The 15085-nt window shown below is 43.3% G+C and overlaps 1 protein-coding gene across 1 annotated transcript in view; it reads right to left on the bottom strand.

The window, feature by feature from the left end:
• The window catches only part of PPIL2 (peptidylprolyl isomerase like 2), a 92258-nt gene that overhangs the window by 53745 nt on the left and 23428 nt on the right, over nt 1-15085 (bottom strand). The window contains exons 4-5 of the mRNA XM_075321167.1: nt 11321-11383; nt 4216-4267 (exon numbers count right to left, since the gene is read on the bottom strand). Of these exons, the coding sequence (XP_075177282.1) occupies nt 4216-4267; nt 11321-11383 (115 nt within the window). The remainder of the gene's footprint in view (nt 1-4215; nt 4268-11320; nt 11384-15085) is intronic.

Genomic DNA, 15085 nt, shown 5'->3' with positions numbered 1-15085 from the left:
ATACCATGATTCCCCGAAAATAAGACCTGGCAGGAGTTTTTAGGGAGTCTTATATTTAAGACATCCCCTGAAAATAAGACCTAGCGGCTGTCAATAATGAAGTGTCATGCAGCGATAAAAAAGTTAAAGACACTGCAGGACACTTCATTATAGACAGCGGACACCCCCTAAAGAAAGAAGAGAGAAGACCCCCATCATACTCACCAGAAGCCGGAGCAGGTGAGCGCATCAAGGTCCTGCGGCGTAACGAACACGTGCACACACATCAGATCACACATACACACACACATATATATTATCAGATCACATACACATACACTACAGATCGCCTCCACACACACACACCCCATTCAGCGATATCGATTGCTTCTCGACGGCGATACTGTGCACTGCAGTGGCCTTTCAGGACCTGCCGGAGGATCACATGGCCAGAAGCACGTGGTATCTCTGGATGTTGTGAGTGTGTGCGCGTGATTGTACCGGTATGTGCGATATCGTGAGTGTATGAGATCGTATGTGTGCGTGTATGCCGTCTGATGTGTGTGTGTGTGTGTGTGTGTGTGTGTGTGTGTGTGTATGTATGTATGTATGTATGTATGTATGTATGTATGTATGTATGTATGTATGTATTCGGATCTGTGAGTGTCGGCAGGAGGCAGAGGACGACGGCGTGAAGCACAGCTGCTGGGACCGCCCACCGGAGATCACAGGGAGGAATGATGTGAAGTGTGTGTGCGCGTGTGCGTGTGTGTGCGTGTGTGTGCGCGCGCTGTCTGACGTGTGACTGTGTTCTGATGTGTCAGCCAGATGCAGGGGAGGCGTGCAGCATACCTGCTGGGAGATCACAGGGAGATCTGGGAGCCACGCAGACGCCCGGGGCTGGTAAGTATGACGATCCTGGGAAGGGGGGTAGTTTAGAGGTCAAAATATGGTGATAGGTTCCCTTTAAACACTTACAGGTAAGCAGCAGCACGATCTTAGAGTGTGTGCACCATGTGTGTTTATGACTTGCTCTTTCACTCTGTTCTGTCCCACCTCTACCCGCTCCATAAACTGTAATACAACCTATATTCTGATACTTAATTGAGCTAGCAGTCCGTCTTATCTGGTCCAAAAAGTATTTTACACATTTTTCAAAGTAAATGGTGCAAAATACAACAAACAAAGCATGAATAAAAAAAAAACAAAAAACAGAGGATTGGTCACCAAAGTTTACAATATACACTGAATATATAAGACTTAATGAAGCTATTGCCTTTGTAACAAAGAAACATGTCTTGAACCTGCGTAGATAGTGGATAACCTCTGCTTACTATTTCAGAGCAAAGTTAAGGTTTTGGCTGTCACAGCAAGAAGAAAAGACCGAGACCCTGACTCCAGAGATGGCACTCTCACTGGGTCGATTGCAATACTTTTTATAAAATCAGTGTTTTATCAGCACATTATGACTAAAAGACTACTAAACCTGCTGCAATGTATTTATTCAAATGGGCTGTGAATAACATCACCCCACCACTGAGTGCCAGCTTTCTGCCTATGCACAGTGTACACAGAAAGTTGCCAATCAGTGGTGTGGGCAGGGTTTTACAGAGCTCAGTATCTATCGCTAGATTAATTATAACCCACAATGTTATTTTTGTGATTAAAGAATCTAGTCCTTTTCAAATGCTGATATAGTGTCTGCCACTGCTACCTCTCTTGTGATAAAATACTTAGACTGTGGTATGCTCTAACTGTAAAAAACCCTTTCCCATTTAGATGCCAGAATTGCCTTCCCCCACATGTAATGCATGTCCCCTGGTCGTCTGTCAGGCCCTTGGAAGGAATAAATAATTTGCCAGTCCTTTGTATTGAAGACATGTATTTATGCATATAAATGAGATCACCTTAGAGGAGTCTTTAATCTAAGCTTATATACAAGCCCAACTTTTCCAAGCTTTCATTATACGAGAAGCTTTCTGACCCATGAGATAATCTAGTTACCCGCCTATGCACAGACTTTAGCTTTCCAAGACCATTTTTTAAAATATGGAGCCCAAGAGTGAATTCAATATTCAAGATTACATTCTAAACATAAACGTCTGTCTAGATTTTAGGCTTTGCTGTAATCACTGCCACTGACCCTTGAGCGTCGTCCCGCTGAGAATACTCGTTACTCAGCAGAATATCAGTCAAGGAGTAGCGACTACAGAGTGATTGCGGTATAGAGAGCGCCAACTGTGTACCGCCCTGGCAGCACCCCAATAACTGAAACATTTTTGTTTCTTATAAAGGGAACCTGTCAGCAGGATTTCAACCCCCAAACTATACGTGAAATATATATATCTCCATTATAAAGAAAACAATGCTTGAATTAATATGCAAATGAGGCTGTAGATCTGAAGCCGCTGTCACTCTAGCTCTATTCCCTGACCAACGCCACCTCCTCTTGCCTGACAGCCTTTATGCTGTGTGACTTCAGGCAGGAGGAGGCAATGCTGGGCAAGGAATAAAGCTGGAGTGACAGAGGCTTCAGATCTACAGTCTCATTTGCATATCAATTTAAATGCTGATTTCACAGTAACGGGAATGGACTGCCCATGCAAAGGTATTATTGGACTTGTTTTTTGAAAGTGCAACTTGCACATATAAATAACTTGTGGTGTGAAGTCATGCTGACAAATTCTCTATAACCCCTTTACGACCAAGGATGTAATTGTACGTCCTTGGTCGTATCGCGGTAATCACCGCCACCTGCTGTGGTGAGCCGGTGGTGATCCCTGAACATGCCCCTGCTGATTTGAACAGCCGACATGTGGGGCTAACCGGCGCAGGTGGATCCGCGATCCACCAGTGCCTGCTTGCCACTTAGATCACGCAGTCAAAATGTGATAGCGTGATTTAAATGGCCACAGTGGAGATCGCACCGTTCCCTGCCACAATTGGAGGCCCTGCAACACAATCACGGGGAGCCAATGGTTGCCATGGTAGCAACGGGTCATGTGATTCCTGTAAGAGCCGACAGAGCGGAGGTTCTTAAAGGAACAGTGCATTTTTGCAGATCAGAGCTCTGATCAACAAAAATGCACAAGCGATCAGACAGTGGATCCATAAAGTTCCTGAAAGGAACTAGTAAAATAAAAAAAATAAAAAAATTAAAAAAAAAAAAAGTTTTAAAAATATGAAAAAATAAAAAAAACAAAAACTTCAAAATCACCCCACATTTTACCCATTGAAAATAAAACAGTTAAAAAAATATACACATATTTGGTATCGCCGTGTTCAGAAATTCCATCTCAAAATATAAATCCATTCGATTAGCACATACCGTGGCAAGAAAAAAATTCCAAACGCCAAAATTATGTTTTTTGGTTGCCAGAATTTTTTTTTAAAATGCAATAAGTGACCAAAATGTAGCAGCTGCACAAAAATGGTATCATTAAAAATGCCAGCTGAAAACAAAAAATAAGCCATCACTGAGCCCCAGATCCCCAAAAATGAAAACTCTATGGGCCTCGGAAAATGGTGCAAAAGTGCAATTCTTTTTTTGCATAAATGTCTGAATTTTTTTTAACTCCTTAGATAAACGTATACGTTTGGCATCTACGAACTGGTACCGACATGAGGCATCATAATGGCATATACGTTTTACCATACATTGAACAGTGAATGAAATATCCTCAAAACTAATGTGCAATTGCAATTTTTTTCCCCGTTTTCCAGTACACTATATGGTAAAACTAATGGTGTTATTCAAAAGTATACAACTCAACCCGCAAAAAAAAATAAGCAAGATTGCTGGAAAAATAAAAAAAAGTTACGGCTCTCGGAAGAAGGGGAGCAAAAATCGAAAACTAAAAATCGCCTGGGGGTGAAGGGGTTAAAGACAGGTTCCCTTTAACACTAGATGGGAGCCACCGCTGGCTTCCTTCGGCAATCTTTGCCCCATTAAGGAAGTTTCAATCAGCACAAAATATTTTTTTCCCTAATTTTTAATACCTAAAGTTCCGTTTATCTTATAATCTGAAAAATATGGTAACACAAATAATGCAAGTGAAAATGTAGACATACCTATACACACTTATGTGTAATCAACATTATTACATGTAAAGATTTTAAACTATTTTCTTCTTTTTCATTACATTATACTAGCAAAAACAAAATCTGAGAAGGATTTAAACAGATGGGTATCCAGAAAAAGATAGAAAGTGAACAGGTTGTGTTCCAGACACTCACCTCTCCTGTGATGGGATTAGTTCCAAATTTCTTTATCCATGGAACAATGCTTCTACAAAACACAAGTAGGCAGGCTAAATAAAAACACATACAACATACCGTATTTTTCGGACCATAAGGCCCTGTGCGCACTGGAAAACGGAATATTCTTAAGAAAATTCCGCAATGTCTGAAAGATTACCGCACCCGCGGTAAAAAAACGCCGCAAATCGCACCTGAAAACCGCATGCGGTTTGCTGCGGTTTTACCGTGGTTTTGCCGCATATGCAGGTTGGTACATGTGCTTTAACCCCTTCACAACCGGATGATTTTTCGCTTTCCGTTTTTTTTTTTCGCCATTCTTTTTCTGAGACATAACTTTTTTATTTTTCAGTCAATATGGTCATGTGAGGGCTCATTTTTTGCAGAACGAGCTGTACGTTTAAATGAAACCATCAGTTTTACCATATAGTGTACTGGAAAACGGCAAAAAAATTCCAAATGCAGAAAAATTGCAAAAAAAGTGCGATATCACTATGGTTTTTGAGATATTTTATTCACTGTGTTCACTATATGGTAAAACTGATGTGTGGGTGTGATGCCTCAGGTCAGTGCGAGTTCGTAGACACCAAACATGTATAGGTTTACTTTTATATAAGGGGTTAAAAAAAGATCGGAAGTTTGTCCGAAAAAAGTGGCGCACGTTTTACTCCATATTCCGTGACCTGTAGCGTATTTATTTTTCGGGATCTATTGGCTCAGTGACGGCTTATTTTTTGCGTCTCGAGCTGACGTTTTTAACGGTACCATTTTTGCGCAGATGCTACGTTTTGATCGCCTCTTATTGCATTTTGTCCAAAAGTTGTGGCGACAAACAAACGTCGTTTTGGCGGTTGGAATTTTTTTGCCACTACGCCGTATACTGATCAGGCCACTACGCCGTATACTGATCAGATTAATTGATTTTATATTTTGATAGATCGGGCATTTCTGACCGCGGCGATACCAAATGTGTGTATATTTTTTATTTTTTTAACCCTTTAATTTTCAATGGGGCGAATGGGGGGTGATTTGAACTTTTAGGGTTTTTTTTAAATGTTTTAAAACTTTTTTTTAACTTTGTTTTTTATTTTACTAGTCCCCCTAGGGGGCTATTGCGATCAGCAGTCCGATCGCTCTGCACTATCTGCTGATCACAGCTACCTAGCTGTAAACAGCAGATACGCTCACTGTCTTTTTCACTGTGCAGCGGGCACAGCGAAAGTGAAAGCAAGTCAGGTGTAGTACAGGAGTCATCACATGACCCTGTGCTACCATGACAACTATCGGAAGTCACAAGGATCGCGTCACGTGACTTCCGGTATCGGGCGGTAAGTAAAAGTTTACCACGATCGCGCTTATAATGGTGCTGTCACATATTGACAGCGCCATATAAGGGGTTAAACGGCACGAGCAGATAACGATTCTGCTCGTGCCTAGCAGGCACACATCTCAGCTGTGAAAATCAGCTGAGATGTGCGCCGATCGCAGCATGCTACCGCGGGCAATAACGTTATTACCGCTAGGACATAATTTTACTGCCCGCGGTCGTTAAGGGTTTAATACATTCAATGCAATAAAGCACATTGAAAAAAAAAAAAAGTAATTTCCTTCTGAGATAGCTAGAAGGATAGCTAGAAGGATAGCTAGAAGGATAGCTAGAAGGATAGCTAGAAGGATAGCTAGAAGGATAGCTAGAAGGATAGCTAGAAGGATAGCTAGAAGGATAGCTAGAAGGATAGCTAGAAGGATAGCTAGAACGATAGCTAGAACGATAGCTAGAACGATAGCTAGAACGATAGCTAGAACGATAGCTAGAACGATAGCTAGAACGATAGATAGAACGATAGATAGAACGATAGATAGAACGATAGATAGAACGATAGATAGAACGATAGATAGAACGATAGATAGAACGATAGATAGAACGATAGATAGAACGATAGATAGAACGATAGATAGAACGATAGATAGAACGATAGATAGAGTCCCTGTGAGCACACGCTGCATTTCTCACGAGCAGTAGTGAGTTCACATTACCGGCCATGGGAAATGACCAATAATTACCTCTGCTGTCTCGTTGTGAGGCTGCATTCAGCAGTGTGTCAGTGTCAGTCGCGGCTGGATGCAAGCATCGCAGGACGTGGATTACGTCGGAACTTTGTTTTGGGAGGGGTTAATAAAATGGTGAACATGGGGCTTTTTTGTGTTTTATTTAAAATAAAGGATTTTTCGGTGTGTGTGTTTTTTCACTTTATTTACGGGTTGATCATGTCAGCTGTCTCAGACGCTGCCATGATCAAGCCTGGACTTAGTGGCAGCGATCCGCCGCCATTAACTCCTTATATTACCCTGATTTGCCACCGCATCACGGCAACAGGAAGAGCCGGGGACACTCCGGTACTGCCGCATAATGGATGCGACAGTCCCGGGGCAGCTGCGGGCTGATATTCTTGGCTGTGGGGGGGGGGCATTAACCCTGTCCCTCGCCCTCCCCAGCCTGAGAATGAGAAAGCCAACGCTGTGTGCTTACCTCAGTTGGACGTAAAAATACGGTGGAGCCCACGTGTTTTTTTTTCTATATGTCAGTTTGCTTTCTATGTGTATTCTATGTGTCTGTGATGTGTGTGTGTGTGTTTACTCTCTGCTCCGCTTCCTCTTCCTGTCATAATGACATCACTTCCCTGCAAACCGCAGGCAGTGATTAACATTACCGTAGGTAAACCGTGAAATACTGGAGGGAATAACACAGGAAAACGCAATGAACCGCACAAAATTTGCTGCCTGCGTTATTCCCTGCGGGGATTTCACGATTGCATTGCAGTCAATGGAGTGAAATCCCACAGCTACCTGCGGAAAAGAAGTCACAAGCAATTGTTTTTGCTGCGGGAATCCCGCAGCAAAACATGCAGCTGTCAAAATTCGCATAGTGCGCACAGCATTTTTTTTCCTATAGGTTTTGCTGGTGAATCACTGCAGAGATGTTATGACCATAACATGCAGCAAAACCGCAGGAAATCCACGCCAAAAACCGGCAAGTGCGCACAGGGCCTAAGACACACCCTGGTTTTAGAGGAGGAAAATAGGAAAATAAAATTTTAAGCAAAAAAATGTTGTCATGTGTTCCCCACCCCCGGTCTATACTAAAAGAAAAGTCTTGCATTTTATACACATACACACACACACACACACACACAGTACAGACCAAAAGTTTGGACACACCTTCTCTTTCAAAGAGTTTTCTTTATTTTCATGACTTTGAAAATTGTAGATTCACATTGAAGGTATCAAAACTATGAATTAACACATGTGGAATGAAATACAAAAAAGTGTGAAACAACTGAAAATATGTCTTATATTCTAGGTTTTTCAAAGTAGCCACCTTTTGCTTTGATTACTGCTTTGCACACTCTTGGCATTCTCTTGATGAGCTTCAAGAGGTAGTCACCGGAAATGGTTTTCCAACAGTCTTGAAGGAGTTCCCAGAGATGCTTAGCCCTTGTTGGCCCTTTTGCCTTCACTCTGCGGTCCAGCTCACAACAAACCATCTCGATTGGGTTCAGGTCTGGTGACTGTGGAGGCCAGGTCATCTGGCGTAGCACCCATCACTCTCCTTCTTAGTCAACTAATCCTTACACAGCCTGGAGGTGTGTTTGGGGTCATTGTCCTGTTGAAAAATAAATGATGGACTAACTAAACGCAAACCGGATGGAATAGCATGCCGCTGCAAGATGCTCTGTTAGCCATGCTGGTTCAGTATGCCTTCAATTTTGAAAAAATCCCCAACAGTGTCACCAGCAAAGTACCCCCACACCATCACACCTCCTCCTCCATGCTTCACGGTGGGAACCAGCCATGTAGAATCCATCCGTTCACCTTTTCTGCGTCACACAAAGACACGGTGGTTGGATCCAAAGATCTCAAATTTGGGCTCATCAGGCCAAAGCACAGATTTCCACTGGTCTAATGTTCATTCTTTTTGTTCTTTAAACCAAACAAGTCTCTTCTGCTTGTTGCCTGTCCTTAGCAGTGGTTTCCTAGCAGCTATTTTACCATGAAGGCCTGCTGCACAAAGTCTCCTCTTAACAGTTGTTCTAGAGACGCGTTTGCTGCTAGAACTCTGTGTGGCATTGACCTGGTCTCTAATCTGAGCTGCTGTTAACCTGCGATTTCTGAGGCTGGTGACTCGAATAAACTTATCCTCCGCAGCAGAGGTGACTCTTGGTCTTCCTTTCCTGGGGCGGTCCTCATGTGAGCCAGTTTCTTTGTATCGTTTAATGTTTTTTGCCCCTGCACTTGGGGACACTTTCAAAGTTTTCCCAATTTTTTGGACTGACTGACCTTCATTTTTTTAAAGTAATGATGGCCACTCATTTTTCTTTACTTAGAATTTGTATTATGGCATGAAAAAAGCAGCTAACAGTCTATTCAGTAGGACTATCAGCTGTAAATCCACCAGACTTCTGCACAACACAACTGATGGTCCCAACCCCATTTATAAGGCAAGAAATCCCACCTATTAAACCTGACAGAGCACACCTGTGAAGTGAAAACCATTTCCGGTGACTACCTCTTGAAGCTCATCAAGAGAATGCCAAGAGTGTGGAAAGCAGTAATCAAATCAAAAGGTGGCTACTTTGAAGAACCTAGAATATAAGATATATTTTCAGTTGTTTCAAACTTTTTTGTTAAGTATTTCATTCCACACGTGTTAATTCATAGTTTTGATGATATATATATATATATATATATATATATATATATATATATATATATATATATATATATATATAATACATACACACAGTTTCTTTTATTGAAATTTTCCAACAAATTTCAACAAATTTTATAACATTCGTGGAAAAGAAAATGAATACCGTATTTTTCGGACTATAAGACGCGCCCTTGTTTTAGAGGAGGAAAAAATAGAAAAAAAATCTTAAGTAAAAAAATGTTGTCATGACACACTATTATTTTACTGCTCACAGTGTTATGGAGGTAATAATATCCCCAAACTCTGTACTCATATCCCCCATTCTGGGTACCTTCCAGGTATATATGGCCCCCATCGTGGAATATGTATGTTCCCCATCATTATATGTGTGATCCTCCAATCTGGTGTGTGTGTGTGTATAATAATACATTATATATATATATATATATATATATATATATATATATATATATATATATATATATATATATATATATATATATATATATATATATATATAAAATATATAGTGTGTATAGAGTTATATAGTGTGTGTATTGCGTTATATAGTGTGTGTGTATAGAGTTATATAGTGTGTGTGTGTGTGTATATATTTATATATATATATATATATATATATATATATATATATATATATATGATAGATAGAGAGAGAGAGAGAGTTATATAGTCTGTGTGTGTATATATATAGAGTTATATAGTGTGTGTGTAAATATATATATGATCCAACCCCGTCCAGGTATACAGTAATGCCTTTTTATACTATATTATTAATTGCCTTACTTATACAGATGTGATGCTCACCATGCTCCAGTTTGGTCCTGGCACTAGAAACAAAGTCTCCCATAACTTGAGGACCTGCAGTGATGTAATGAAGAGGCAGGGCACTGTGCTGTTCTGTGCTGCTGTGGCCCACCCCTCTTCATTACATCACTGCAGGTCCTGCTGTTACGGGAGACTTTTTTTCTAGTGCAGAGGCAGGAGCAAAGTGAAAGCAATGTGAACACTCAGCACAGAGACTGTGGGCTGTGCTGTGATGGTATGCCGTGCTCTGGCCCGGACACTGCAGTGATCTGCACTTCCTCCGGACCAGACATGACTGCAGCAGCACCCTGCTCCTGCTTCCTAAACAGCGGACACACAGTCTTCCCAGCCTCTGCAGGAAGCCGGCAGCTGGAGCTCCCACGTGTGTCCGCTGTTTACATTAAACAAGTATTGATTTGCTACTCCTCATACCCGCTTCTAGTCACTGACTGCAGAGAGAGGTGGGCGGGGAGCAGCTAATGAATATTCGTTTACTTTAAGCAGCGGGCACACGTGGTTTCTGCAGCCGTCGGCTCCCTGCAGCAGCGACCCTCCCTGCCTCCTGTGATCCCACTGCATAGTGCTGACTCCCCACAGCTCCCTACCCCGCAGGTACCACAGATATCCAGCTTTGACACTCGGACTATAAGACGCACCCCATACTTTCCTCCCAAATTTGGAGGAAAAAAAAGTGCGTCTTATAGTCCGAAAAATACGGTAATTGATGGAGAAAGGTTGAACTTGTTGGGCCTAGGTTTTTTTTTTTTCAACCTATGCAAAATACACAACTTAAAATCATAACTTAACAAAACAAAGTAAAAAGGTTACAATCAAACTGACAGCTTATAGGTCAATTATGAAAATACACTTCTCTTTGGTTCACTTTTAAAGAGTAATTCCCATCTCCAAGATCCTATCCCAATAAAGAGCAGATGTAATATAAAATAGTGACAACTACCTCCAATTAAAAATGTAGTATAGTTCTCTTGATTAGCTATGGCTCTTACCTCATGTGCAGGGCATTGCAGTAGCTGAGGTGTATCCATGATTACAACCACAGCAACAAACTTAATGTCACTATATGAGTGGTGATAACCATGGATATCCAAGCTGCAATGCTTGCATATAAGGTAAGTGACATAGCTAATCAGGAGAACTATATTACATTTCTAACTGGAGGAATTTGGTAATACTTGTATTATTACACCTTCTACATATTGGGATAGGATCTTGGAGATGAGAATATACCTTTAACTCAAGCGCTACCTACAGTACAGAACAAGAGTTTTTAACCATTTTTCCCTCTCACACTTTTTCACATTTTTCTGCACATTATAAAATTAATGGTGTCATCAAATCTACAACTCCTGATGTAAAAGAAAGCCCACATACAGCTACGTAGACTATTTTATTATTTATTTATTTTTTTAAGTGGCACTTGAAAAGAATGGTAGGAAACAAAAAAAAGTGCAAACACAAACATTTGCAAGTGAGTAAGGGGGTGAATTGTGAATGTATTAAAAACTTCAAGGAAATATAACTACTTACAGCAAATCAAACACGATCCCATCTGGGGTGCACACAGGATACTCAAAGGGCTGCAAAGACAAGCTGCAATAGAGTTCTCATTAATCAGAAGACAACATATTGGTACGATCAGAATGAAAGATCTGTATGAACGAAGGGAATTTTGTTACTTACCGTAAATTCCTTTTCTTCTAGCTCCAATTGGGAGACCCAGACGATTGGGTGTATAGCTACTGCCTCCGGAGGCCACACAAAGCATTACACTAAAAAGTGTAAGGCCCCTCCCCTTCTGGCTATACACCCCCCGTGGGATCACGGGCTTGCTCAGTTTTAGTGCTAAAGCAAGAAGGAGGAAAGCCAATAACTGGTTTAAACAAATTCAATCCGAAGTAACATCGGAGAACTGAAAACCGTTCAACATGAACAACATGTGTACCCGAACAACCAAAAAATCCCGAAGGAAACAGGGCGGGTGCTGGGTCTCCCAATTGGAGCTAGAAGAAAAGGAATTTACGGTAAGTAACAAAATTCCCTTCTTCTTCGGCGCTCCATTGGGAGACCCAGACGATTGGGACGTCCAAAAGCAGTCCCTGGGTGGGTAAATTAATACTTCATGTTAGAGCTGTAAAACAGCCCTTCCCTACAAGGAGGCAACCGCCGCCTGCAGGACTCTTCTACCTAAGCTGGCATCCGCCTAAGCGTAGGTATGCACCTGACAATGCTTGGTGAAAGTGTGCAGACTCGACCAGGTAGCTGCCTGGCACACCTGCTGAGCCGTAGCCTGGTGCCGTAATGCCTAGGGCGCACCCACGGCTCTGGTAGAATGGGCTTTCAGCCCTGATGGAACCGGAAGCCCAGCAGAACAGTAGGCTTCAAGAATTGGTTCCTTGATCCATCGAGCCAGGGTGGATTTGAAAGCCTGCGACTCTTTACGCTGATTAGCGACAAGCACAGAGAGTGCATCCGAGCGGCGCAGAGGCGCCGTGCGGGAAATGTAGATTCTGAGTGCTCTCACCAGATCCAACAAATGCAAATCCATTTCATATCGATGAAATGGATGAGGCAAAAGGAAGGTAAGGAGATATCCTGATTGAGATGAAAGGGGGATACCACCTTAGGGAGAACTCCGGAATCGGGCGCAGCACTGCCTTGCCTTGGTGAAACACCAGGAAGGAAGCTTTTGGATGACAGCGCTGCTAGCTCGGACACTCTCCTAAGAGACGTGACCGCTACCAGAAAGGCCTCTTTCTGGGAAAGTCGAGAGAGTGAAACATCTCTCAGAGGCTCGAAGGGCGGCTTCTGGAGAGCAATTAGTACCCTGTTCAGATCCCATGGGTCCAACGGCCGTTTGTACAGAGGGACAATGTGACAAACCTCCTGCAGGAACGTGTGTACCTGAGGAAGTGGTGCTAGGCGCTTCTGAAGAATACAGATAGCGTTCTCCAGCTCGGACTGCAGGAATGGCTGCCGGCGTCCTTCTCCAGCTCGTGTGACGAGGGGCGGGCCGTGGGCGTGCCCCCAGGCAAGAGCGGGAAACCGGCGTCCCACTGTGTCCAGTGAAGGGGGCTGGAGAATGCAAAGCAGACTCCAGCCCTCGGCGCTGACTTTCTGTACAGCGTCCCGCCTCTCCCCTGACTGGCAGGGCTGGGGGCGGGAACGAAACGAAAACTAGGCCGCAAAGCCGGGGACTCGAGTAATAAGCGCGGCCGTCCTATGTGCACGGCCAGCGCGGAGTCCCCGGCGCACCACAAGTCCCAGCCGCGCCACAGTGTAAAAACACCCAGCAGCGGTCCGGCGCGGCAGTTCCCAATACATAAATTCACACAGCAAAGCTGCCGTGAATAATAGCACGAGCGCTCCGCGCTGTTGTCCCCGGCGCACTAGCACTCCCAGCAATGCTGGTGTGTGTGTGCGCGATGTGTACGGGGACACAGAGTACCTTAATGTAGCAGGGCCCTGTCCCTGACGATACTCAGCTCCATATCCAGCAGGTTCTCTGGGTCTGTGGATGGAGCCCGGTCTCAGTGCCTGGAGACCTGTAAGATCCCACTTCACCCAGAGCCCTGAGGGGGGATGGGGAAGGAAAACAGCATGTGGGCTCCAGCCTCCGTACCCGCAATGGGTACCTCAACCTTAACAAACACCCGACAAAAGTGGGGTGAGAAGGGAGCATGCTGGGGGCCCCATATGGGCCCTCTTTTCTTCCATCCGACATAGTCAGCAGCTGCTGCTGACTAAAAACAGTGGAGCTATGCGTGGATGTCTGACCTCCTTCGCACAAAGCTTGAAAACTGAGCAAGCCCGTGATCCCACGGGGGGTGTATAGCCAGAAGGGGAGGGGCCTTACACTTTTTAGTGTAATGCTTTGTGTGGCCTCCGGAGGCAGTAGCTATACACCCAATCGTCTGGGTCTCCCAATGGAGTGCCGAAGAAAATATTTTTTTCAACTTTCTACAACAAGTGACATTGTTTATTATAACTGCGCTTTTCTCATGATGGACTCAACGTTACATCCCAAGATTAAAAAAAGAACCTCAAGACCTGATAAATATATCGAGCACTTGTTCATGTAGAAAAGATACCTGCAGTTCAGATTAAGTGATGATCCTATCACTATGACCAAGAGTGTCTGCACGGTGCTAGCCCTGCTCCCTACCAGGCGTACATAACTCAGAGGGACACCATTATGGACATAACAGTCCCAACTCTGAAGACCTCACTTATCAGATTTGTAGAAGGCTGCTTTCACACTAGGTTTTTTTAACATGCGTCATGAACGTTTTCTTGCTGTAAAAGCGGATCCTGTTTTTACAAAGAAAAACGCATGCAAACGCAAGTGTTATTTTTCAGGATCCTGTCATTTAAAGTTTATGGGTGGGCATTGGAGTCATGTAATCAGGAGTGAGGGGAACTGAACGTGACAGACTGGGAGCCGGCATCTGACAGCTGCGGAGGCTCGTAACCAAGGTAAACATCGGGTACCTTGCTTGGATACCCGATATTTACCTTGGTTATGAGCGTCTGCAGCTGCTAGGAGCCGGGCTCCCTGCACACGTAACCAAGGTAAACATCGGGTATCCAAGCAAGTTACCCGATGTTTACCTTGGTTATGAGCCTCCGCAGCTCTCAGGCGGGGGAGAGAGGGAGGGGGAGAGAGGGACTGATCACACCAGGCTGTTTTCTGGGCATGCTCAGTAAAGCAAGCAGGCTCCTGTCTATCAGAATGCCAGCATTCACATTCGTTTGCGTGCAGTATAATCAGGATCCTGCAATTTGCAGTATTTGGACACAGCTCAAAAACGCTACAAGTAGCGTTTTTGAAAAAAGTTAAAATACTGCAAGTCGCTGGATCCTCACTATAACGCACGCAAACGCAGGTGAACGCATGTTGACGCGAGTCCATAGCAAATGCATTGAAATGAAAACACATTTGCACTGGATCCATTTTGCGTTAAAAAAACGTTCAGGACGCATGTTAAAAATGAAAGCAGCCTGACATGTGGTGGATATGGCAATGCTGTATAAGGCCTTGTTCACACATTGCGGTTTTACCCCCTTTTGTTTGCGATTTTGCTGTAGAAATTTCTTGAGAAAATGGTTGTAATCTTTCTGCAGACATTCCCCAGCAAAACCTATGGAAAAAAAAATATTAAAAAGAAGGGAATTTTGTTTACTTACCGTAAATTCCTTTTCTTCTAGCACCAATTGGGAGACCCAGACAATTGGGGTGTATAGGCTATGCCTCCGGAGGCCGCACAAAGTATTACACTTAAAAGTGTTAAGCCC

The sequence above is a fragment of the Anomaloglossus baeobatrachus genome, chromosome 1 (assembly GCF_048569485.1).
Source record: "Anomaloglossus baeobatrachus isolate aAnoBae1 chromosome 1, aAnoBae1.hap1, whole genome shotgun sequence".
Lineage (NCBI taxonomy): Eukaryota > Metazoa > Chordata > Amphibia > Anura > Aromobatidae > Anomaloglossus > Anomaloglossus baeobatrachus.
This window is presented reverse-complemented; position numbering and strand designations above follow the sequence as displayed.